Below are 25,898 nucleotides of genomic sequence, written 5' to 3' on the forward strand. Positions count from 1 at the left end.
TTTCTTCTGTTTCTGGTTTTAACCTTCAGGGGTAACTGGATCGGGGAGGCCCCATATCAAAGTGGCAGACCCTGTTCTCAGTGCCCTCCTAGTTTTGGAGGAGGCTGCAAGAACAACCTGTGTTACAAAGGTATGTGCTCTTAGTTTGGTTCTTGGAATTAAAGACAAATCATAATTTAGTCATATTTAGATATATTTGAATAGAACAAAATAGACAACTTTTTAAAAGTTGAGAGCAAGAAGTTTAGCACAAACCAGGTTCAGAACTTCACATTAAGGGAACAACAGTAGTGTCATAACAAGTAGGCATAGTAACCTAATTTCTAACCCAAAGTAAAAGAGGCAAAGTAGAATAAGCAGCACGTTACAAATTGCTTGCTTTAATACTAAAAGTATCAAAAATAAAATGTTTAAAATTAAAATGTTATTTTCCAAGATGAATTATAGTCTTGCTTTTAAAGTAAGAACTGGTCACAATGAGAAGAGATTTAGTCTTGTTTTTAAGTCAAAAATCGAGATGCATTAGATGAATCAAGAATTACTTCATAATTTCATAATCTCATTGAACCAGGCAGCGTTTTGTGATTGTCAGACCTATTCTGTACTACCTGTAATGGCACACTGTGATGTGAACATAATTCCATTTAGTTACTAAGAGCTCATTGCAATGAACGTGATGAACAGTAGTAGGGCAAAGGAAATGAAAGCATGACTACATCTGTCTTGAGGCTATGTGATGGTGTGGTTGGCCCCATGCTGCGAGTTATATCCCGGGAGCCTGTTGAACTTGCTACCGTCAATAACATACTCGAGGTGAGCCAGCAGATAAGGACACTCTCATAGACCAAGGGGTAGGTGCATAAAAGTGCAAGTGTTCAAAAGTGCAGTTCAGAAGTTCAAATAATAAATAAATAATCCATGAAAAGTAGTGAACTAGTGGAGGTTAAAAACAATCCATTAAATAATCAAATTATTAAAATTATTAAAATTAAAATTATTTGGCTGAGAGCCTGCGGTGGGTTGGCACCCTGCCCAGGATTGGTTCCTGCCTTGTGCCCTGTGCTGGCTGGGATTGGCTCCAGCAGACCCCCGTGACCCTGTATTCGGATTCAGCGGGTTAGAAAATGGATGGATGGATGGATGGATGGATGGAAGCTGTCCATAAAAACATGAGCCCTAGTGTAACCCTTTAAAAGCTGATGTCTCCTTGGCTTAAACCTGTTGGTCCTTGTAGCCAAGGAGATCCCTAACCAGCAGTTCATCCAACCTTCTGCACTGCTCCTAGTCTTGTGCCCATGTAGCCATCTCAAGCTCCAGGCAGGTCACCATCCCTGAGCCTCTGACTCCTTCTGCCAGGCTCACGTCCCTGCGGTCCATGGCTCCACCCACAGGATGTCTCATAGAGCCTTCTATCTATCTATCTATCTATCTATCTATCTATCTATCTATCTATCTATCTATCTATCTATCTATCTATCTATCTATCTATCTATCTATCTATCTATCTATTGTGAAGAAAATACAAGACGACAAGATTGTGTTGGGGATTCCACCCAGTATAATGCCAGTAAAGTGCACTACATGAACAAAATTAGCAATCATATGTGTCGGGTTTTTATAGGTGGAGGAAATGAAGGGGTGGGATCACTGGCAGAAATAAGGTCTGCAGGAGGGCGTAGCGTAGAGGAACAGCAGAAGTGGGTGGAGTCTTAACTGGTCTTTCCTTCTGGTGGTCTGTGGAAAAGAGAGAAAAGGCATTAGTATCATTCATCAACCCCAGTCTCTGCTTCCCAGTGAAGCCCTTAGACTGCCTCCCATGTGCATTTGTGTGACACTATCTACAGTATCTATCTATCTGTATCTCTACTAAGCAGCAACCTATTCACAAAATAATGCTAGAGGCAATATATTCAAATTGAGTCTTAAATTTCCATATTTAAAGTAAATGACAAACAAAGCTTAAAAAATATCATGACAAAACAATACTGTCAGAAAAAACAGATAAAGAGCCCATGGTGTTTGTTAATATGCTACATTCACTGACAGTCCATTGTCTTTGTTTGGTATCTAACTTGTTTCCTGGATTTCTCTTTTTGCTTCAGACACACAGGTGCCTCATCCTCCTGAGACAGAGGACATGAATGAGGTAGAAACAGCACTGGTACCTGAGAAACCTGATATATGGCCTCGTCCTCAACCACGCACCACCCCTGCTAAAGAAACTCCTAAAAAGAAAGAGACCAGCAAAAAATACATGAGTAAGGGTGCCGAATTTGGCTTCAGAAATGTCAATCCCTGTGCCTGGAAGGTTCTGTCCCAGCCAGTTTCTTGTTTAAAAGCTGATTATTGCTGCTAAATAAACATTCCTTGAATTTATTCACTTGCTAAGATTCAGAACTCTTAAATGCATCTTTTACTATTAAATCATTCATTGATTTTAATTCCTTCTGTGTTGCTATTGATAACTAGCTGCCAGTTATCAATGAGAGGCAAGTGAATAACACATGAACCATAGCTTGATCAGATACTTTAACCCTCATGTGTTCATCATAACATATTTCATTGACATACAAAAATGTAGAGGACTGAGAATTGCCTGCTACAGTCCTCAAAATAATTTGATGATGTTCTCAAAATAAGTGTTATCTATAATGTTAGAAAACATTGACATGGCAGAATGAGAGCACCAGAAAACCACATTATTAAGTGACATGTCTCATTAAAAGCAGCTTCTAATTAAGAAACTGGTCGGATTTACCCCTTTCATTCAGGAAATTTAGTTTGACACCCTTGCTTTAGAATAATAAATAATACAGCATGACTGAGGGGAGTCAGTAAGTGAACAGTGTCCCAGGAAAATAAGGAATTCTATTTCATGGCGTGTAACATCCTATATTACAGTGTTTCTCAACATCGGTCCTGGGGGGCACACTGTGGCTGCAGGTTTTTGTTCCAACCAGATTCCTAATTAGTGACAACACCTGATCTTATTTAATTAGCTGGTATTTTTCTTTTATTCTACATTTAGAAAAGCATAGCAGCATGATTTTTCCATTTATAAGACACTTAGAAATATTTCTGCTTTTGCAATAGATTTAATTGCTTAACTGTATTTTGTTGATTTAATTATATTTTGCCCTTTCTCTGTGCAGTTTTTGCCATTTGTTGTATCTTATTAATGACAATTAAAAATGAGCAGAGCAGACACGCTGGCAAACAATGCAGAATAATCAAAGGCTGCAGCTACTTTAGCATCAGACCCACTAATTAGTAAATAATGGATTAATTAAACAATTAGAACACCTAGAAAAGTAGAACGAAAATCAACATGAAAATATTGGTAAAAAGAAAAAAATACATTACTCCCATATAACTGCTTGGTAAATTTTAATATATAAATATGTATATATATATATATACTGCTCAAAAGAATTAAAAGAAACACTTTTTAATCAGAGTATAGCATAAAGTCAATGAAACTTATGGGATATTAATCTGGTCAGTTAAGTAGCAGAGTGAGTTGTTAATCAGTTTCAGCTGCTGTGGTGTTAATGAAATTAACAACAGATGCACTAGAGGGGCAACAATGAGATGACCCCAAAACAGGAATGGTTTAACAGGTGGAGGCCACTGACATTTTTCCCTCCTCATCTTTTCTGACTGTTTCTTCACTAGTTTTGCATTTGGCTACAGTCAGTGTCACTACTGGTAGCATGAGGCGATACCTGGACCCTACAGAGGTTGCACAGGTAGTCCAACTTCTCCAGGATGGCACATCAATACGTGTCATTGCCAGAAGGTTTGCTGTGTCTCCCTGCACAGTCTCAAGGGCATGGAGGAGATTCTAGGAGACAAGCAGTTACTCTAGGAGAGCTGGAGAGGGCCATACAAGGTCCATAACCCATCAGCAGGACCAGTATCTGCTCCTATGGGCAAGGAGGAACAGGATGAGCACTGCCAGAGCCCTACAAAATGACCTCCAGCAGGCCACTGGTGTGAATGTCTCTGACCAAACAACCAGAAAGACTTCATGAGGGTGACCCAAGGGCCTCATGTCCTCTAATGGGCCCTGAGCTCACTGCCCAGCAGCATGCAGCTCGATTGGCATTCGCCATAGAATACCAGAATTGGCAGATGCACCACTGGTGCCCTGTGCTTTTTACAGATGAGAGCATGTTCACCCTGAGCACGTGACAGAAGTGAAAGGGTCTGGAGAAGCCATGGAGAACATTATGCTGCCTGTAACATCATTCAGCATGAGCAGTTTGGTGGTGGGTTAATGATTGTCTGGGGAGGCATATCCATGGAGGGTCACACAGACCGCTACAGGCTTGACAAAGGCACCTTGGCTGCCATTAGGTATCAGGATGAAATCCTTGGACCCATTGTCAGACCCTATTCTGGTACAGTGGCTCCTGGTGCACGACAATTCCTGGCCTCATGTGGTGAGAGTATGCAGGCAGTTCCTGGAGGATGAGGGAATTGATACTATTGACTGGCCACCACACTTTCCTGACCTAAATCCAATAGAACACCTCTGGGACATTATGTTTTGGTCCATCCAATGCCACCAGGTTGCACCTCAGACTGTCCAGGAGCTCAGTGATGCCCTGGTCCAGATCAGGGAGGATATCCCCCACAACACCATCTGTCATCTCATTAGAAGCATGCACCGATGTTGTCAGGCATGTATATAAGAACACAGGGGCCATACAAAGTGCTGCGCACAATTTTGAGTTGCTAGAATTAAATTTTGGCAACATGGACTAGCCTGCCACATAATTTTTTCACTTTGATTTTTGGGGCGTCTTTGAATTCAGGGCTCTGTAGGTTGATCATTTTCATTTCCATCAAACGATGTGGCATCCTTTCGTTCCTAACACATTACCTAGTCTATATCAGTATAGATATCCAGGAGGATTTCTTTTCCCATTGAGATCTGATGTGTTTTCAAAGTGTTCCTTTAACTTTTTGAGCAGTTATATATATATATATATATATATATATATATATATATATATATATATATATATTACCAAGCTTATTTTTTAAATTTCTATATTGTTCCCAAAACACATAACTTGGGAAATAACACATCACTTAATTAGCCCAGGAGTCCAATTAAAAACAGAAGCTGGTTGGAACAAAAACCTGCAGCTACAGTGTGCCCCCAGGACCGAGGTTGGGAGACACTGTTATATTATTTAGTATATTTATAATGTACAAGTATAACAGCATATACAAGAATGAAATATACATTAATTGTCAAGTAGCAAAGCTTATTGGAATAGATGTTGATGCTGAGAGTCTAGACACATTAAATACACCACATCATATTAATAGACTCTTCATGTCTGCAAAAACATTTCCTAATAAATCATCCACTTGAATTTGAATACTAGGGGTTTCTATCCTTAAGTTTAATGGATATTGGGACCATTTGCATTTAAAAGGAAAACTTGGTTTTAATACTGCAGTGTAAGACTTTTCTGAGTAAATCAGTAACACTAATGTGTCATTAAATATCTAACTTTGCCTTCCAGCTCAAGTAATAAAGTGCGACACCAAGATGAGAGATAAGTGCAGGGGGTCAACATGTAACAGGTATTGTGGATATATAAGAATATACATATTTTTATATAGAGTCTACTGTGTTTGTGTGTGTATTTTTGTTAAATCTATTGTTTAATTCCATGCACAATACAAAAATGGGTGATTTTGTTCTGTAAATTGAGAACTAGATAAAAATAATACTAACAAGAAAAGCAAAATCTTCATTTTTACTTACCATTTTAATAGGTATGAATGTCCTGCAAACTGCCAGAATGCAAAAGGCAAAATTTGGGGGACCCTCTTTTATGACACGGTAAGGAACCACAACATCGTGTTGTGCCTTCTTCTGCCAAATACTGACTTGTATATATTTACCTGTATCTATATTTCTAAGGAGCACTTTACTGTAGTTGTTTGTTGTGGCTGTTTATAGAAGAAACGCTTTGGGTTATATTGAACTTATTTACACAGAGAAATAAACATGCCTTTTTATAGAAGCTGTTTTATTGTGACCCATTCTTTATTGTTTTACTTTCAGCAATCCAGTTTATGCAGAGCTGCGTTGCATTTTGGAGTGATTGATAACAGTGGAGGCCTGGTTGATATCACACGAAAAGGTCAGATGCCCTTGTTTGTTAAGTCAACAAGGAATGGAGTGGAGTCTTTGAGGTAAGTGCTTTCAAATGCAAGTAGTTTTAAAAGATTTTATTTAATTTAAAATACCCACAATGCCTACATGCCAAAGTCTCCAATGGGTTGTCTTCGAAGACCAATATAACTGATTAATATTCATCCATCCATTTTCTTAACAACCAGAGTAGAGGCATGGGGCATCTGGAAATTATCCCAACTACTGAAGAAAAGCAGATTTTTTTTTCCATTTTGACTTTATTATAATCTTTGAGGGACAGTTGGCCATGTTAGTATAATAATTTTACAGCAGTCTTTAGGGAGTCTTTAGCTGTGGCTAACCCTTTGCTTTTACCTATTTTTAAACTCAAAGACTTGTCAGGAGCATTGGAAGATTTTAGGCTTGTTTTATTTTCATCTCTTCTTTACTTGATACACGTACATATAGTGCCAACTTACCCTTATAAAAAGGCAGACACATTGAGGATGTGACTCTGTAGAATAGTTTAAAACAGCACATTTGGGACCTTTACATCTTGACTTGACATTTGCTGAATAGGAAGTAACAAATTATACTTGGCTGAATCACCTGCTATTATTTCAACATCTTTTTTTATGTTCCTCAAGTCTCTTAAGCATGTTTTTAATGTGAAAAACATCACATCCACATTGAAGTGCGGTACTCTAATTGGGATGTGGTTAGGAGTGCTGATAATGCTGCACTCCATCTGGTTTACATTTCAGAAAATGCCACACAAGTTTTTTTTTTTTATCTCCTACTCCATAATCAAGAAGTGGCTGGATGATGGATGTATGACTGGAGATAAGTTTACTAGTAATTTATTTCTCAGCATTATTGGCATGTTGTTAGTTGTCTGCTTTCTTTCTTCTATGTCTGTGGAATGTCTCTTTCTGATAAAATGACAGTACTTCATTAAATAACATTGCAGGCCTATATGTAGTAAATAATTGTGCAGAAACATGGACTGTTTTTCATTTCTTTATAAATGCATATCAAAATGTCATTGTACTTTTTAATCCATCCATCCATCCATTATCCAACCCGCTATATCCTAACTACAGGGTCACGGGGGTCTGCTGGAGCCAATCCCAGCCAACAATGGGCGCAAGGCAAGAAATAAACCCCAGGCAGGGCGCCAGCCCACCACAGTTGTACTTTTTAAATGTAATTTTTATTACTTAATTGTAGAATAGTCCTAAGGAGCAGTCAACAATGAGATCTAGGCTATGGTTTCAGCAGTCCTACATAGACACACTTTTTATAATATCTAATGTAACCTAAATATGCCAATGACACAATGGTTAGCACTGCTGCCTCATGGCTCCAGAATACTCTTTTCAGAGTCCAGCTGGTTAGTGCGCCAGTGTAGAGTTATTCCCATAGCTGCATGTTTATTTTTCTCTGGGTGCTCTGGTTTACCTCTCATATCACAAAGACATGCAATATAATAATACATATCAGAACATTCTACCTTTTCTCTGTTACATTCTGGATTTAACATTAACTTTATATCAATTAATTTTCTCAGATTTAATATTAAGTAAATATAAGGTATTAATTAATTTATCCATTTACCAACCCACTGAATCCAAACACAGGGGTCTGCTGGAGCCAATCCCAGCCAACACAGGGCAGGAACCAATCCTGGGCAGGGTGCCAACCCACCGCAGGACACACACAAACACACCAAGCACACGCTAGGGCCAATTTTGAATCGCCAATCCATCTAACCAGCATGTCTTTGGACTGTGGGAGGAAACCGACGCAGACACGGGGAGAACATGCAAACTCCACACAGGGAGGACCCGGGAAGCGAACCCAGGTCTCCTAACTGTGAGGGAGCAGCGCTACCATTGCGCCACCATGCCGCCCACATTAATAAATTTAACTTTGCAATATTATATATATTATAAAGTCATTTTTTTTAAAGTACAGCATGAGAAATAAATCTTTTTTCTTTCTTTCTCTTTACAGCAAATATAAAAAGACAAATGCGTTTACTGTGTCAAAAGTGGAAGGTAAGAAAACATTGTTTGTCTCTGAGTAACTGAGTGTGTCTAAGTAAGGCCATCGACTGAAGTATAGCATGTGTTTCAATGTTACTGAAGAGCATAACTGCTGTCTATTTATGTACTTTCATAAAGATGGCTAAGCTTAACTAAATGTTAGATATTTCCCTAAATTGATTCGGTCTGCAAAGCTATGTACTGTTTGTATATCTTAATTTGAGAAATAATCTGAAGGCAGAGATGAGCATTTTTAAACCAAATATGAAGATATAATTTCCACTTAGATAGAGGCACAGTAAAAAAAATAACAGTACAACACGATTAATTTATGTCTTGTTAAAAAGCCAGAAAGTTAATTTCCTGTAGAGGAAAATTTCTGCTTATTCTGTTGTGTGGAAAAAAGCAAAAAAAAAAAAAAAATTAATTAAAAAAATATGATATATAAAAAGCTCTGTTCTAATGTCTACGTTCAGTGGCTTAATGACTCTGTAAAACTGAAAACTATGGGCAGCCTGGCAAGATTTACTTTTGGTAAAACAGCTCTCACATGTTGTTTTTTTAGGGCTATACAGCACTTTACAACTGTATTCAGTGAATCTTTTGATTAACCTCAAGTTTTTTAACTAATTAACAGATATTTGGGGATGGCTGCAGCCTCACCCTCACCTGACAGTGGGGACGTTTAAAAAAATGCTGAAGAAATGACGTTAAACTGTCACACTTCCATTCATAAAAGTGGAAAACTTGCAACCCAAATAACATTATGAACACTAATTGTATATGTTTTAAGTTTATTTTTTGGCATCGGCTTGGGATATTTCACCATCAGTGTTTAACAATTGTTAGGTGTTTACTTAAACTGCTTAGTATGAGAAATGGCGGAAATCTAAAGTTGTTCAGTACACGAAGTGCTTTTTCTTTCAACTCTGTTCTTTGATGTGTGGGAATTAAATATTTGGTAACATTGAATTCCATTTGTGCTTTTTGCATTCTGTAATGACACTGACACTAGAGTGTAACTTCTAATCTTGTCATTAGTGCTTTGCCAGCCCATCTTGTTGTAGCATATAAAGCAGATTTATAAAAGCTCTTTATTTTCTAAAACTAACCTTGAACTGGAAATATTTGTTTCCACATGTCATCAACAGTGGGTAACACAAGTACAAAAAAGAAATGTTGGAATGCCAGCCAGATTACCCCTTTTAATATCGGTGCCAGCAAGTCAAAATAAACAGGCACACAATTGTGCAAACAAGAACCAAAAGCAGTAGGCAGGCTGTAGAGGTCTAGTAACAACAGCAGAGTTTCTCTGTAGAGTGGTCAAGTTAGGTACGAGCTCCGTCTAGTGGTCTGCTGTTTCCCAAATACCACCTTCTGGGAGCAACTAGGTATTATATTCCTTCGACCGGAAGGGGCAGAGTCAGTTGCCTTCTTCTTGAAACTATGGGTGGAAAAAGAGACATCACCGTCATCGACAGCACCCTCTAATGTCCGGGGGTAGTAGTGCTTACCTCTGACGAGCCCAGAAGGTGACCCTCTGCCACGAATGTGTGACACAGTACAACTTAAAATTTAGGAATTTCAGCAATGATTCTGAACATTTAGTATAATTTTTCAGTCTCTTATTACATTTTTACCCATTCACTCATTATTGAACCCAGGTAGTCTAATTCAGAGCCATGAAAGCTAGAGCCAATTCTGCCAGCAAAAACACAAGACACAAATCCAGGGCAACATTTTTGACTATTTTATAAATATCAAAAAGTAAGCAGAGCACAGCAGAAAGCAATTAAAGTTTGGTAAATAAGGGGCTGTATCAATACTTTGAAAAACACACATTTACAAGATATTACATCTATACATACTTTATAAAATTCTGTAATTCAGCATTGTTATTTACAAGGTATCAAAGCAATTCTTAAATGAACAGTAGAAAGTCATAAAACAACAAAATCCCAGTCAAATAACAGTGCCCTAGGATCCTCTTTAATCTTTATACAGTATCTTGATTTAAAATTTTCTGTCCAAAGGGTTTTTCCTCTTGGTTTCTCTGAAAAAGAGCATTACTATGTCTGTCCTCTGTGATCTTATAAATTGATTCAACAGGTTTAGAGAATGGATGAATGACTTGATAAAAAGATTTAGTTGGTTTTCTCATGGCTGAAAAACTCTTCAGTGAGTGACAGCAATTAAGATGATGGGTTTTAAAGTGACATTTGTTTTTCAAAAAGCAGTGGCAACAGTAATCTATACTAATCAAAGGCAAAGCCCTCACTCACTCACTCACTCACTCACTCACTGACTCATCACTAATTCTCCAACTTCCCGTGTGGGTGGAAGGCTGAAATTTGGCAGGTTCATTCCTTACAGCTTCCTTACAAAAGTTGGGCAGGTTTTATATCGAAATTCTTCGCGTAATGGTCATAACTGGAAGCTGTTTTTCTCCATTTACTGTAATGGAGATGAGCTTGAACGCCGTGGGGGCGGAGTTTCGTGTGACATCATCACGCCTCTCACGTAATCACGCAGTACATAGAAAACCAGGAAGACCTCAAAAACATGCATTATATAATTGAGAAGGCAGCGAAACAATAAGAAGCGAGCGAGTGACATATACAACCATATTGATGAGTTCTGCTACTTCGGAAACAAAGCACGATGTAAACCTACACTTTAAATTAAGTTCATAGACAGGCTGCCACTGGCGTTTGTAATTTAGTGCCTGCCCATATAAGGCTGTCCGTCAGCGGCAATCCAATAGCAAACTCCCACTAAATATTCACGGGTGAACGACTGTGCTTATGCAGAGGAAGATGAGATGGTCAGGGTGGTGTTTGGCACAAACTCAGCGAAACTGCGAGAGAAAGTTTTAAGTGCTAGGACTAAGGTAACATTAAATACAGCCATGGACATAGCACGAGATGGCACCAGCACAGCTGGGAACCTTTGATGCATGTACACCGAGCGGCTCACGTGAACTGACGCAGTGCACAGATAAAAAGCAACAGTTCCAAAGAGCTGAACAAAACCGAATTACACAATTGAAAAGGCAGCAAAAAATATGAAGCGTCTGATACATACAAGCATATTCATAAATCCAGCTACTGCGGAAACAAAGCACACGTTGGAAAAGTCAATGTCCCGCTAAAGGAAGACAGTGTAAAAAACCCGTGCATGCAGTGTGTCAGGTCTCAGATAAAGAAGAAGACGAGCTGTTTATTGATGCGGTAAGAAACGAATCGATGAATGAAACCTGTCATCTTTACAACGATTGGCAAACGCGGAATGTAACTTGAACACAACACATCCTACAAATACGAACCTGATTGAAAGAAATAATGATAATCAAATCCTTAATGACAGCAACACTCAGTAACACTCACAAAACAAATACTGTATATTGACAGTCATGTTACGTTATTTTTAAAATGTTCCCTTTTCTTTTTCTAGCTTTTTAACACACTACTTCTCGCTGCGCTGGTATATATATATGTATATATATATATATATCCCGATCTACATACTCGAATAATGGATACTTTATTCGCCATCAATGATTGTTTTGGTAAAGCCATACTCAGTGTATTCATTAGATGAACGGTAAAAAAGTAAGAGCGAGGGGAGGATGACTCATTGAGGCATGCAGGCTGTAGTCTTGCGTCAACTCTATCTGAATTGCGCGATCACATTTGAAAAAATATATCTTTTCAAGTTCTGTTTAGTCCATATGTGTCAAACTAATGTGTTGATGCAAACTTAATATTCTTATGATTGAAACTTGAGTGTTTTATTTAATTGATAAAGAAAATTTGGAAATGGACATGGAAAGTGTAAACAGATCTTTAGAAAAGATAAAATGCCTGCTCATGATGAATCAGTGTTACTGTACAATTCATTTTTAGCTCAGTCTATTTTATATGGTTGATATTATGCTTCTGTGTTCTTGACTATCTTATAATCAGGATATACATTTTTCCATGTCATTCTCTACTAGAAACTCTTATCCATCAACTCTGTACTGTATTCTCAATGTCTTACTTTGTTTTTGATTACAGTGAAAAACGTGGACTGCTATGCTACTGTTGCTGAGCTCTGCCCCTTCAAAAAACCTATTGCTCATTGCCCAAGGTAATAGTTATATTGTATATGGGGAAAGCAAAAACCTTATCAGTTGCTAGACTGGATCTGGTTTATAGTATAAAAAGTCCATAAGGAGGACTTCATATATGGTCATCCTTTTTAAAATGTGCTTTATTATTTTCTGTTAATATTTTTCATTTCTTCCACTTCACCTTTTCCCACTTCTATGTGGGGTTGATGTACTTGATCAACCTTCTCAAAACAGCTCAGTCCTGCACCTATTCCCAACTCAAACTCTTCCTTCTGATTTTCTTTTACTTATCCATCCACCTCCACTTTGGCCTCACTCATTTGCTCTTCCCTTGTACCTCTGTTCACATCACTCTTTTGCCCACATATTTATTGTCCCTACTCGTCACATGTCCATACATCTTCAACCTACTTTCCTGTACTTTCTTAGATATGTCTTCCACTTTTGTTGTACCTCTGATTGTCTTATTTATTCCCCTGTCCTTTTTCACACATCCATCTCAACATTCTCTTTTCTGCCAAATCTAACTTCTTCTGCTGCACTCCCTTTACTGCCCATGTTTCAGCTCCTTACATCATTGACTTTCTTACTACTGTCTTAAAATCTTTACCTTTAACAGTCATTATACTTTTTCTGTTAATGATGATACTAGATATTACCATTTGGTCCACACTACCACAGAATAGTTTCTTACATCTTATGTACTTTTGCATCATGTTTAGGAAGTCCCTTAACCTTCCTGTACATAAATTGTAGAAAAGCAAAATGTAAGTTTTGAACAGTACCATTAGTTAGAGTGACACATGGTTAGTGCAGTAGCTGCGCTGCTCTACGAGTCTGGATTTACTTCTCAGCTCAGTCACTATTTGTCTGTAGTTTATATGTTCATTTTATGCCTGCAGGTGTTCACTGAACACATCTTTCTCCCATCATTCCAAATGCCTGCTGGGACATCAGATTTTCCAAGTGTTCACTGACATGCATTAGCATGTCTTCATTGTGCCTGACACTACTGGGATACCTAGCAAAGGAGAAATGGGCTCAGAAGGGATGTTATTTAAAATAATAACTATTTGCTTCTTTTGTGGGTGTTCCTTTCATGTGAAAAGTTGTAAACAATTCAGGATTCAGCAGTAGAGTAAAACGTCTGGTTTAGTTACAGCAGCTGTGTGCATAATATACATTCAGCCGCAACTGATGTTATTAATTTAGCGGTGCACATAGCTAGTCATTTTAGTGTAAACTTGTATGTGACCTTACATAAAAGGTGGTGTGTGTGTACAGTATATGTGGAGTCGTAACACCTGTGCTTGTGTAGTTTATCAGTTTTTTTAGCATCTGCTTGACCTCATTTGTTAGGTAGATTCTCTGTATATTTTTTGTATGACAGATATCAAAATATAATTTTTAGTGTGCATCTGTGTTCTCTGATTACTGTGATTTCAATCCCACACGCAAAATGATGTATAAATTGGGGTAATTGGCCATTCTAAATTGCCCTGCATTGTTGTGGGTGTGTTGATGAGGAAACCCTGCATTAGAGTGGGCCCAGAACTGCTAACATAGGCTATGATACCCCAAAGAAAATCTGAATTGGATTAAGCTGCTTTGACATTATTATGTCACATTCTCTGGGGAACTTACAAATTACAGAACAAATGGAATTTAAAGAATATCATCTGTTCGAGAAATACTCAGAATAACCAATGAAACAGAATGAATTACATAGAAGAGTAACAAAAACAAAAAAGTAAACCTGACATTTTTAACAAACAATGGATGAATACATAAAAATAGGAAAGACGTTCGATTAAAATGCCTTTATTAAGATTAATATGGTTTATGTCCAGCTTCAAGCAAGCCCATTGCATCAACCTGTATTTATTCCTTCTCTCGATGAGACTCCGAATCATATGTCTGGAAGACAATGATATAATGATCAGGTCTACAATAATTGCATTATGAATAATCTGTTATTCAACCCTTTTTAGAAACCTAAAATAAAAAAGCAAAATACTGTAGTAGCTAGTGATTTTTCTTGTTTATATCTAAGAATTATTGAACAATTTAGTGATAGTGCAGCTGTCACCATAGTGCTTTACATAGGAGTTTTTTTGTACTTTGCCTTTACTGGTTTGCTTCTGTCCATGCAGGGTGTACTGCGCCATGAGTTGTAAAGATGAACCATCATACTGGGCTCCAGTCTATGGCACAGACATTTACTCTGATGTAAGTATCACACACTTATCTCGTGGTTTCTGTTATTAAACTAAAATTTGCCTTGGATATTTTTAGAGTTTGCTAACTACACACCTACCTTGTAGTCTTCCTGTCACTCATGTTCTCAAAATGTTTGTAATCACTCATTCTTTGCACAGGCAGCGACAGGAAACAAGGAAAGGAAGTAACAAATGTTCGTACTTTGATCTCCAGCGACTGTCTCTCTTTGGTTTGTTCAAAAGCATTTTTGCTTGGGATTCCTACACATTGTTACATTGCCAGGTCCAACAGTCTGGGGACATTGTTTTTTTTGTTTTTGAATTTCATTGAAATATCAAACTAGCGCACACAGTAAAAGATGGGGTTCTTTTGGGCCCTTAAGATGACATGTGTTTAACTGTTAGGAAAACTTGTTGATTTTGGATGTTTTTGTGAGGTGTTACTTCTCTGGTCATTTTTGAGTAGCAGTATATTTTCAACTGAAGAAGAGGCTACAGTGAACATGTACAGCATTATTAAACGTTAATTTAGCTATGTAGCATCTGCATTTTTTCTAACTTCAAGGATAATTGAATTAAAACCTTTAGACTGAGTAAAGTTTAATAAACGATTGCAAAGAATATGATCGTAGTGTAAGTGAATAATATGGAAGGGGCAGGTGGGTGGTACTGTAGGCAAAGTTCTCATAAATAAATTGCTGTAAGCAGGACATAAATCATTTATGAGTGAAGCCATCTGGATAAACGAGAATGCAAGAGAGGTTGAAGACTGACACTGTATGTGTAATATAGGACTCCTTTTAACACGCAAGCAAAGGAGTCAGACCAGAAGATGATTAATGAGATGTTTTAATTACCCAGATGTAAGCTATATTACAAAAACAGAAACTTGTACATCTGGAAAATATATATTAATATACTGTATTGTACAGTTACTTGGTGCTTGATACTGACTTTGTAATATATTTCAGACATATTGTAGAATATAATGTGATTGTGGATTAACAAATCCCACAACTGCTATTGACTTTATATATGCTAATTCCCAGTGGCAGAAAAGACATCACTGTATTTCCATTTTTGTTTTCTCCTCAATCCATTTTCAATTTCTCGTCATGGTGGTTGGGACCATGAACCCACATTCAAGAATTTAGGTGGAACCAGGAGGTTGGATGGGAAACCACTTATTGCAGTGTGCACTCAATCTCACTCATTGGAGATAAATTTGGGAGCACCAGTCAACCATGAAGCAAACTAGGGGTAACCCATGTGACATATGCTGTCTGCATGAAAAGCAAGAGCGCTGGAAATTCTAGAATCATGAGAAGCTATTAATGAAGCTCCAGTATATCCAGATCATTTTATATAACTTTTTTTTTTATTCTTGAAGCTTCAGTTGATGCTTCACTAGGACGCATCGTCAGTAATGCTACCTGCCGTCATTGGGTCACTCCCAGTGATCAGTTCCTGGCCTGTGCTCTAGCAGCATTCCATAGATATGCTGTCTTCATCCAAAGCCAGTGTGATGCTTTCTCAAGATTTGTCATTAATGTGGATTCAACAGTGTTCAGAGCCCGCTTCCTCAAAAAACAAACAACATACTGGATGAAATTTTCCAGTATGCATAGTGTGAGTCGTTAAAGTACAGTTGTGAGGAAAAAAAAGCTACTGTTAGCAGTTTTATATCACAAAAACATGAGAGCAAACCATTGCAGAGCTACCATATTAATTTTATGACTGCAGAAGAGTTACCCAGAGAAACAACAAAGATGCTTGCTGGACCTATTTAAAAGTGCAAGGGGAAATAAAGATTGCTGTTACTTTAGAAAAGTTAATGGAAGGAAAAGAGTATACTTGGTATGCACATAAGATAAAATACATCCATTTTACCATTTTCCTTAAATGATTAATTCAACCCAAAATTAGATCTGATGCATATACCAACATCATCAGGAGCAAAGTAGTTCTCAGTCATAGATGGAACACTAATTTATTACAAAGGATACACTTATACACACACCTTCACATGAGGCTAATGTAGAGTTACCAGTTGACCCAATATGCACATTTTTGGTAGGAAAACCTGAGGAACACCTCATACAGACACATTGAGGAACTGCACATAGTCGGTGCCTGGACTGGGAGATGAACTTGGGACTCTGGGGATGAAAGACAACAGCGGTTAACCACAGCACTGGAAATCATTTAACACAAATATAAGGAAAATAATTTCAAGCAAAGAGTTGTAGCTATATTACAAAATCAGTTACCTAGTAGAGTTATTGAAAGTAGCACTTTGTAGACCTTTATGTGTCAAGGGGTGCTGTTCCAGAAGCATTCTTTGACCAGCAACTGATATGCTGCAAAACATTTCTTCATATGTTTCAGTCTGTTGTATGAACTTAAGTGATGTTTCTAAAAATATTGTGTTTTTTTTTCATTTAATGTGCAATTTAAACGTGTGCTTCAGTTCTATTCTCGATCCTGTGGTGCTTATGAAGGTCGTCAATGAATATGAGGGACCATAGTGGAGAAATGTCTGGTCTTTTCAGAGTGTCACTATGATAAGATACATTTTTGTGAAAACATTAGCATCTGTGAACATTTAAAAAAAATAATGAAAGAAAAGGTAGAGTGGGGTGTTGGAACTCACTGTATTCACAAACAGTAAAGGTGGTTACCTTAGAACACTTAAGTTATGTCAGCAATATGCCACACAATGTGATGTCTGAATATTTCCCAGGAAACCTGTTGATTTTACAGTATTAAGTAAGACAAGGTTATTTCTGTGGTTTTACTCAGTACATTTTCCTGGAATAATTTCAGATCAGGACAGCTGGTAGGTCAGCTGCCCTGTGGGAAGCAGTTTTCTATAAATCCCAAGGCAGTGAAAGATTGCTTAAGTTCAGATGAAAATGGTGGTGTGATGCTGACTAAATTCTTTCAATACAGAAGATTTTTGACTGTGCTGCAAAGAGTGTTGACATTACTTTCTGGGCATTGCACAAAAATACATAAATGAAGTTTCTGATGATTTTCTCTATGTCTTTTTTTGTATTATGCAGCTCTGTAGGTAGGGTTTTTCAAGCTCTTCTGATCTTTTGTAGTATGCTTCACTTGAAATGTTTATTTGCAGTTTGCACTAGACCCATCTGTTAAAAGTGATTAATCTCATAAAATATATTTTGCAATGGCAATATTTTTATGCTCAAATCGAGAGAATGCAAGAGTTTACTGACACCTCTAAATTACATGAGTGAATTTGGGTTCTTCAGAATATGATCAATGTAATGAGCTGATGACCTATTTGAGGTGAATTCCTACAATGTGCTCCTATTGCCTCTAAAATATTTAGATTACATAGTAAATTGAATCAGAGGAAGATGATAATTAGTAATACTTAGAAGTATGGTGAAGTGGATGGTCCCTTTCTGCATATAAAATAAATGGCAACTAATCACAAATGTCCACATAGATGCAACTAATTCCCAGTGTCTGCTTAAAATGGGAAAGGAGCATGATGGTTACAAATAAGGGAAAAAATACAAAAATAGAAATGCACTAAAATGAAAGCTATTGTTTCAATAAGAAAAGAAAGATTTAAAATAAGAATGCAGTATTTCAGTTGTAAGACAGAAGCTACTGTTCAGATGTAAACATTTACAGAGCTTGTCCTGTCATTGTGACAACAATGAAACACGTTTTTAGAGTGCTGCAGACCATTTCATAAAGACTGCTTAGTGAAGAGCTCTTTTGACAACAAAATCATTCCATTCTTACCAAGAAACAAAAATAAAACACATAACAGCACTGCGCATGCAGTAATGTGTTTTATTTTGGAAATTTAGGAAAGCGGGAAACACATAACACTTACTGTACATGATTTTAATCTTGAGAACATTCTTGTTCATAGTTTTTTATATCCTCAGTTGTTTGGAATGCTTACATTTTTGAGTGAGAATTAACAGGTAATTAACACCAAGTGGCATTAATATCTTTATTCTTATATTCTATTCTTTATCTTGAATATCTATATCTTTATTAATATCTTTATTTTGCTACTCAAAATACTAAGAGTATTTTAAGAGAATATTAACAGAATAAAACAAAGGAGTACATTTTTAACAAACAGGTTTGTGTTAAGAATCATTCCAGTGAACAAAACACATACATCTGTAAAAGAGAATTCTAAACTGGCATATCTAAATTGTCATATTAAATGTAGAAACAACAAAATAACAAGATGTTCAATTCTCCAGGACTGACTTTGGGAAGCACTGCTCTACTTTACAAAAACTGCATTTTAACAGCCTTAAAACAGCCATGTTGCCTTTAGACTTTTTGAATCATCACTAGAACTATAAAATTCTCTCACAAATAATGGAAAGTCGCATGCCAAAGGCTACACTCTTCATTAGTTTGTGGTAGACATGGATTAAACTTGATGTAAATCTGAAAGCTAGAATCTGCCCAGGATGAGAGATAACTTGGATGTGCTGCCAAAACATCATCTTTGCCTAGCCTAATATTTTGTTTTTTTACTTGATTCAGAATGTAGTGGATATATATTTTTCCCTTTGGATACCCTTGGAGTCTCCATGGACCCCCATTCACTAATTGCCCTCTTTGAAGGAAGTGACTCTTTTGGGGAAATATCCAATGATATGTCTGATATTACATCAGTACTTTACCACATAATTTTGCTCATCTGGAAGAATCCAGGACCACCCCCCCATTTAGCAATGGCTTCAAGACATGCTTTATTATCTGAAATTAGGAAAATTTGAAATTTACTTGTGGGAATCTAGCAAGCTATTACTCTACAAAATGTGGTACTGTTTTATGGGCCGAGGTATTTAAATCCCAAAGCGATCATACATCTCAGAGATTTTTAATCCTTCTGACTTCTTATTTAGCTAAGGAATAAGAGGATGTGTGTATTGGTTGAAGGAAATGCCCAAAATAAGGACAAGGATAGAATTCTATAAGTGATATATCATTATACCATGCAGCTTTACTAAAAAAGATGCTATTTATAAAAAAGAGAAATTGCTGTATACTGTCAAGGGCCATCTAATACAAAGCTGTATGACTATGCTAAACAACATGTTAAGAACCTTTGTTTGTGTATCCTCCTATAAACTTGAGACTTTCTATCCCTGTAAAGCTATGCAGCAGGCTGAATGCCAACTTATGAGAATCTCGATTACATTAAACCCTCCGTTTGTATGGGCACACAGAAAGCATGGTGCAGAAACAAGGGACACTTCTTTCCCATGACCTTTTCAATGTCAACACGTTCCATTATAAACCACAGTACAATATTTAACTTAAGTTTGATTTTCTATCCTAATTTGGATAAATAGTGGCTAAAATGTGCACCTTGTATGGAGCAGACCTGTTAGTGGGCCTATAATTAATTGTTTTAATTTTAGCCTAATGGAAAATTTGAAATAGGTATTTGGTAATCCTGAGTAAAAAGTTATTTTAAAGCTAAAGACTAGTTCAAGATGTTTTGCACAAAACACCTTGCAAACATCTCTGTAGCTTCAAGAAACAAACACGTTGGTCTAATATTACATGCTATAGAAACAAAACAGAATCAGTAATAAAAATAAAATAACAGACATCATCCTTATAAGTATAATAATTCTAATTTAACTTATAAATGTTTCGTCAGGTCCTGGAGTTAACTGACTACTTTGTTTTTTTGTTTTTTTTTAATTGCAGAGTTCCAGTATTTGTCGGTCTGCAATCCACGCTGGAATCATCACTGGCTCTGATGGTGGCTACGTGGATATTTTGCCCTTAGAGAAGAAGAAGCATTATGTGGGAACATTAAGAAATGACATCCAATCTGAAAGGTACCACAGTATCTACTATTTTTAACATGTTTATGTGTGTTTTGGACAGAAGTACGAGCCATTTGTACATAAGGCCATTACCTCACTGTCGAGATATTTGTGTCATAAGAGAAAAAAATTCTCAGTTTTTAAGGAGTATACAATGTTCTGGAACTTAAGTTGACAACCAAACTGTCACTCAGCTCCATGCTACAATTATTAATATCATTGATTTCTGTTTTGCTGTTTTTGGTAAGATTATAGCAGAAGCTAAATATCTTGATGTGTTTAATTTGATGTTCACCAGACTCAGATGGAGTAGATTAGCAAATTAAATTAAATTAGGATTTGCTTTCCATTGCATTTCTGTTTTACATGTGAAGGTTAACTTTAATGACTAACAAGCATTGCTGATGCTGCTCAGCTGTTGGGATTTCCAGCAGAAATGAATAATAGTGTTATTATTACTAAATTAGCTAGATATGCAGTGTTACTTTGTATTTGTTATTTTACGCCAAGATATTCACAAAATATCACTGTGAAGATTATAAAAGTCTAACATTTACAAAAAAATGCTCTCTGTTCACATAATGTGTGAAAAAGGCAAGTTTAGATCTGATGGTTCCCTGAGATGGTTCTTTCCTTTGCAATGCTTGGCAACTTTCTGGTACCAACAATCATACTATGCTCAACGTTGTATAAATCACACATCTGGCCTCTTCTAGTGTTTGAACAACAACTTGACCTCTTGGCTATATCTGTATATTAAGTTACATCCACATGATTGGATATTACCATTACTATATACTATGGCTAGTGAGTATGTATATTCTCAGACATATAATTATATTTGGTAACACATTGGTTTAGGTACTGCAAAAATGCATCACTTAATCATATACCATTATGTAACAAGACCTAATCAAAGACCTCTGTCGGTCTTAATAATACATACAAAGCATCAATACTGTGGTTATTCATCTCTGTGCAGTGTGGAATGCAAAAATAACTTGACTTTGGAGTGGTCAGAGGTAGCTTAACTAAGGTGTATTTCTTTTTGATATTTTATACTTCAGTCAAAGACTTGGGAATTCTTCATATTCACAGGTAATCTTACCAGCATATCCACTGCACGGAGATGAATAACTAGTGTGCTGAGATTTTACATAGTTGTGAGCTTAAAAAATACATTTAAAATAGAATTAAAATTATTGAACATCTGGTTTTAGAGTAATACTTGGCATCTGCTTTACTTTCTCCCTTCATATTTTTAATACGCGTCATGTCATCTCTTATTTAGTTTACTTAAGCTGAAACGTTTCACTCTTTTCACAAAGCATAAACCCTGCAGTGATGGAATGAATCTAGCAGATCTTTGCTGGATAATTCTTACCACATAATTTTTGTAAATTAGAGACTGAAATGGTCCTCAATATTCCTTATGTGGACTCACAAGTCAGTTCAGTTTAGACACAATCTGAGGGGATGAAACGATTTCACTTTCCACTATAGGTTTACTTATTATATCAAAAAAGAACAAGGATAGTTGAAGTACCTTGTGATTGTGTACCTCTTGACTTGATTTTCTTCTTTTTTCTAGCAGATTGCATTTCATGCAACAGTCGCAGAAAAGCATTTTTGTTGTATTACCCAGTACAACTCGCATAAGATATCTGAAAACCGGGACACATATAATCAGCTAGTGCTGGCTCCTGGAAAATCAAGATACTGAGCTCATCATCTGATGGAAAATTCCCAGTTACATTATGCTTTATTATGGCAATGCGAGCTGAGGGTTAGTTTAAGCATCCTGTATTTCAAAAAAGAGATTAGGTGTTGTGTCAGCCCAGGAATTTACTCTGTAATTTTGCTGCCAAGCGCTACTTGCCAGTCACAAACCTTTGGGTTTCAAAAATACTGTCCTGTGTTGGTGAGCAATAAAGACAGAAGTCTCTCTCTTCTACGGATGGGGCAGCTTATAAACTGCAGCAGTACACTTCACTTCCATGTGTGCGTCATCAGGTTGGCTCTCACTCAGTCCCCTGCTTCTACTTGGACTTGGTCTGTCAAGGAAAGTGTTCTTTTAATAAGAAGTAGGTATGGAATGCATTCAGCAGATTAATATGAGTGATGGCCATTACAGACAAATTCATATCTAGAACATCATTAAAACAAAGAAAAAGAGTGATTAAATTGCATTCCTGTACCTATAACTTGGAATGCTGTTTACTATGGAAAGGCACTATATAAAATAAAGGATGGATCTTTGGTTGCTTATATTGTTAATGTATTCTGCTTATAGTTTTGATAATCAGGACACCCTAGCCTTCCACAATAACCATGTGTTTATCGTGGAAATGTATCTGTACTTTTAATATAGCTGATTTATAGCACCACACATATACAATACAGCTTTATCTGCACGTGAACAGATGTTTTAAGCAAAGAGACTTACTTGCTTGGCATAGCAGGCCAAATGGTTGTCTTCAGACCAGAGCTACACTTGCTCAATCCCCAAAGCAGGTGCCTACTCAATACGTTACTTTCTATTGAAAGCATCTTTTTTCTGCTGCTAACCCCTGTAGGAATACGACAAACACCCACACCAGTTGCTCTTTAAATAATATACAGTACCTTCACCCATTCACACAATATAAACTCAGCATTACTGTAAAGAAAAAATAATAAAACACAGTAAACCCGATATTAGCAAAAGTAGGAAATATATTTGAAAAGTCTAAATGTCAGAGTCTTATTGCAAGATAGGCATGCAATGATACAGATGCTGGTGAAGATTATTCTTTTCAAGTCTGTAGTCTGCAAAATCTTATATTTTGCTAATGTCTTTTGGAATGCAGATGTCTTGTCTCAGTGCCAGTCTTCTCTCTCCTGTTCTCCTTTTTTCACTAAGCATCCCAGAACTTTAAAGGGTTCTCTTCACAAAGATTAAATAATGATTGAATGAATAATTTCTCAGTCTTTCTCAGACTGCTTGTCCATTCTGATATTAATAAATTTAATAAAATCAGCTAATTAATTAGTTAATGAAATGAACTAAAAAGTGTAACCAATTAAATTTTTTTTCCAAATTCTAAAGAAAAATTAAGATTCATATAAATATAGATTCCCTCAAAGATGCAATATATTAAATAAAGATTTTAACAAGTATAATTATGGCTTATTTCACCATTTAGGTAGGTTTAGAGAAGAGATTTAGAGTTTAAATAAATATCTAGAATTCTCGAGATTTTGGTTTATTTGAGAATAGTTTCATTAGATTTTGTCTGTAAAAAGGGTATAGTCCAGGTTCTGGGTGCTGGATATTTAATCAGTGTTAATTTTAGAGTTGCGTGTTGTGATTTGAACATGTATTAAAATAATCTTCATATGGTGTACCTCTATCATTGGACAACATGAAAAACAAATGTTTTAGCAACAGTTGTAATATGGCCAATGTACAATGTGGATTGTTCATATGGACTTGTGAAAGTCAATCCAGTGGTCTCAGCTAAGGTTTCCTTTCCAACAGGTTTATTAATTCAATTCTAATTCCTGATTTTAACTGAGCTTTTCTGTGGTATCAGGATTAATGTTCAGCATGTGTCTTATTTCTGTAACTAATATAGAGGATATATATTCTGTTAGTTGTGAAGAAGTGATACTTCTTCCTAGATTGAAATTTCTTAATCTTTGACAACCTATTTTAAAAGCAATATTATTATGAACTAACCACTGTTGGCAATGCAAAAAATAACTTGACTGAAATTCATACACTCCATTGTAGTAAAGTTCTTAAATAATGTAATCCCTCCATTGCCTTAACCCACCCTTTAAGTTTCAAAGTTACAGTCAGCCATAGGCTATCCCTGCAGCACTGGCCAAAAAGATCTGTACCCACCTTGGACAAAGTGCCACTCCATTGCAGCCCACTCACTGGGCCAGTGTACACATTACAAACAAACAATTTTGCACGTAAGAGAAAAGCCCCTGTGAACAGAAGTAGAAGGTATTGACTCCACACTAACTGCGGGTGGTTTGGGTTTTGAATTTAGATAATTTATATGGCTGCTAGTTCCATGTAGTCCATAATAATGTACATGTAAAACAATAAATGATATGCACATATTCTAGAATGTTTTTCTTCAGTATTTGGACAGGGTACTGACCCAGGGTGGAGATGTATGGGCGTGTGGGAAGTGTGTCCTAAAGGTCAGAAGCAGGCTTTCTTAAAGTGACTGGGAAGAACTGAAAAAAATATCTTGAGTGCAAAAGCCTAATTTTTACGTTTTTTTTTTTTTTTTATGAAACTTAGCCTTATTGTGGTTATAGCAAGGGCTCCCAGGTTTAGCCCAGTCTGATCCTGAAGATGTTATGGTTGGAAAGGCTAAAACACTGGAAGTTTAAATGGATTTACCATTTTTAGCAAGGGTGCAGTGTTGGTAAGAGACCTAGAAGAACTTTTCTTTCAGCTGCTTTATGGCTATCAGCTATCATGGTAAGCACCTTTCTTGTTCCTTCTATTTGACCATTCATGATTTCCAAATGAGGAAATAAAAAGCGATGTGGACTATAATTTGAGAGAGTCCAGAGACCACTGCTGAGACACAGTCTACAGTATCTAGAAAAAGAAGAAGAAAGGGTAGATATATGATATAAATATGGTGGTTGACAATGGTTTAGGGAGAGCTTATTGACCAAAACAATACAAAATAGAAAACAGTGGTGATACTAGAATAGTTTTTGGAATCTTGTGGTATTAAATAAACTGAAAAAAAATGTATTTTTGCAATATTTGTTTTCTTTCTTTGTTTTTTTTTTCTAAAGTATAATAATATTATTCAGATAACTTTTCCTTTAGGCGTTCACTTGGTCGTATTACACCTCAATCCTAGAAATGTAAATGATATTCATTTAGAAGTTACATTAAGGAGCTGTTGATAAATATTTTTGTTGTCTGCACCAGTGGTTTTTAGAAATAAGATTAAATATTTAAAATGCCAAGTCTAATAACTAGCATGGTACCACTTTTAACTGCCTGATAGCTCAGCATTGGGGATTAAAACTGGATGTGCCTGCAGCAGAATTTTCAGCGATCAGATTTCTCACACATTCTTTTTAGTTGACCTCTGGGGCCGCTTTGCCTGTGTTGACAGGAGGAAACAAATTAACACGCTGCCATGACTCTTGGCCTATAGTGAGGAAAGGTGATCAACACTTTTTGACAGCATGCAGAAAATAAAATAAACAGTCTTCCATTATGGAGAAGAGCAATGTTGCTGAAGTTATCAAGGCAGTGATAGTGCCATGGCTTCGAATGCTTGCATATGCATTTGTAAAGATGAGATAACATTTTAGCAATTCCCCATGTTACTGGTTTGTTGTGCTATTCAATCAAATGAAACAGAAATTAATTTTTCAGATTTTTTCTATTAAACATTTTGTTAATGCTGTTTGTCATCTAGCGGCCATCTGCTCTTGATACTTTGACAGCATATTACCACAGAATGTCAC

At 36.6% G+C, this 25,898-nt stretch overlaps 1 protein-coding gene across 2 annotated transcripts in view; it reads left to right on the plus strand.

Moving 5' to 3' along the window:
- crispld2 (cysteine-rich secretory protein LCCL domain containing 2) overlaps positions 1–25,898 on the plus strand; it is a 66,161-nt gene that overhangs the window by 32,444 nt on the left and 7,819 nt on the right. For both annotated transcript variants that reach the window (XM_039763324.1, XM_039763323.1), the window contains exons 6-14: positions 30–130; positions 2,103–2,258; positions 5,544–5,604; positions 5,800–5,866; positions 6,092–6,222; positions 8,180–8,223; positions 12,270–12,342; positions 14,479–14,554; positions 20,275–20,408. In XM_039763324.1, the coding sequence (XP_039619258.1) occupies positions 30–130; positions 2,103–2,258; positions 5,544–5,604; positions 5,800–5,866; positions 6,092–6,222; positions 8,180–8,223; positions 12,270–12,342; positions 14,479–14,554; positions 20,275–20,408 (843 nt within the window). The remainder of the gene's footprint in view (positions 1–29; positions 131–2,102; positions 2,259–5,543; positions 5,605–5,799; positions 5,867–6,091; positions 6,223–8,179; positions 8,224–12,269; positions 12,343–14,478; positions 14,555–20,274; positions 20,409–25,898) is intronic.

This window comes from Polypterus senegalus, chromosome 9 (assembly GCF_016835505.1).
Source record: "Polypterus senegalus isolate Bchr_013 chromosome 9, ASM1683550v1, whole genome shotgun sequence".
NCBI lineage: Eukaryota > Metazoa > Chordata > Cladistia > Polypteriformes > Polypteridae > Polypterus > Polypterus senegalus.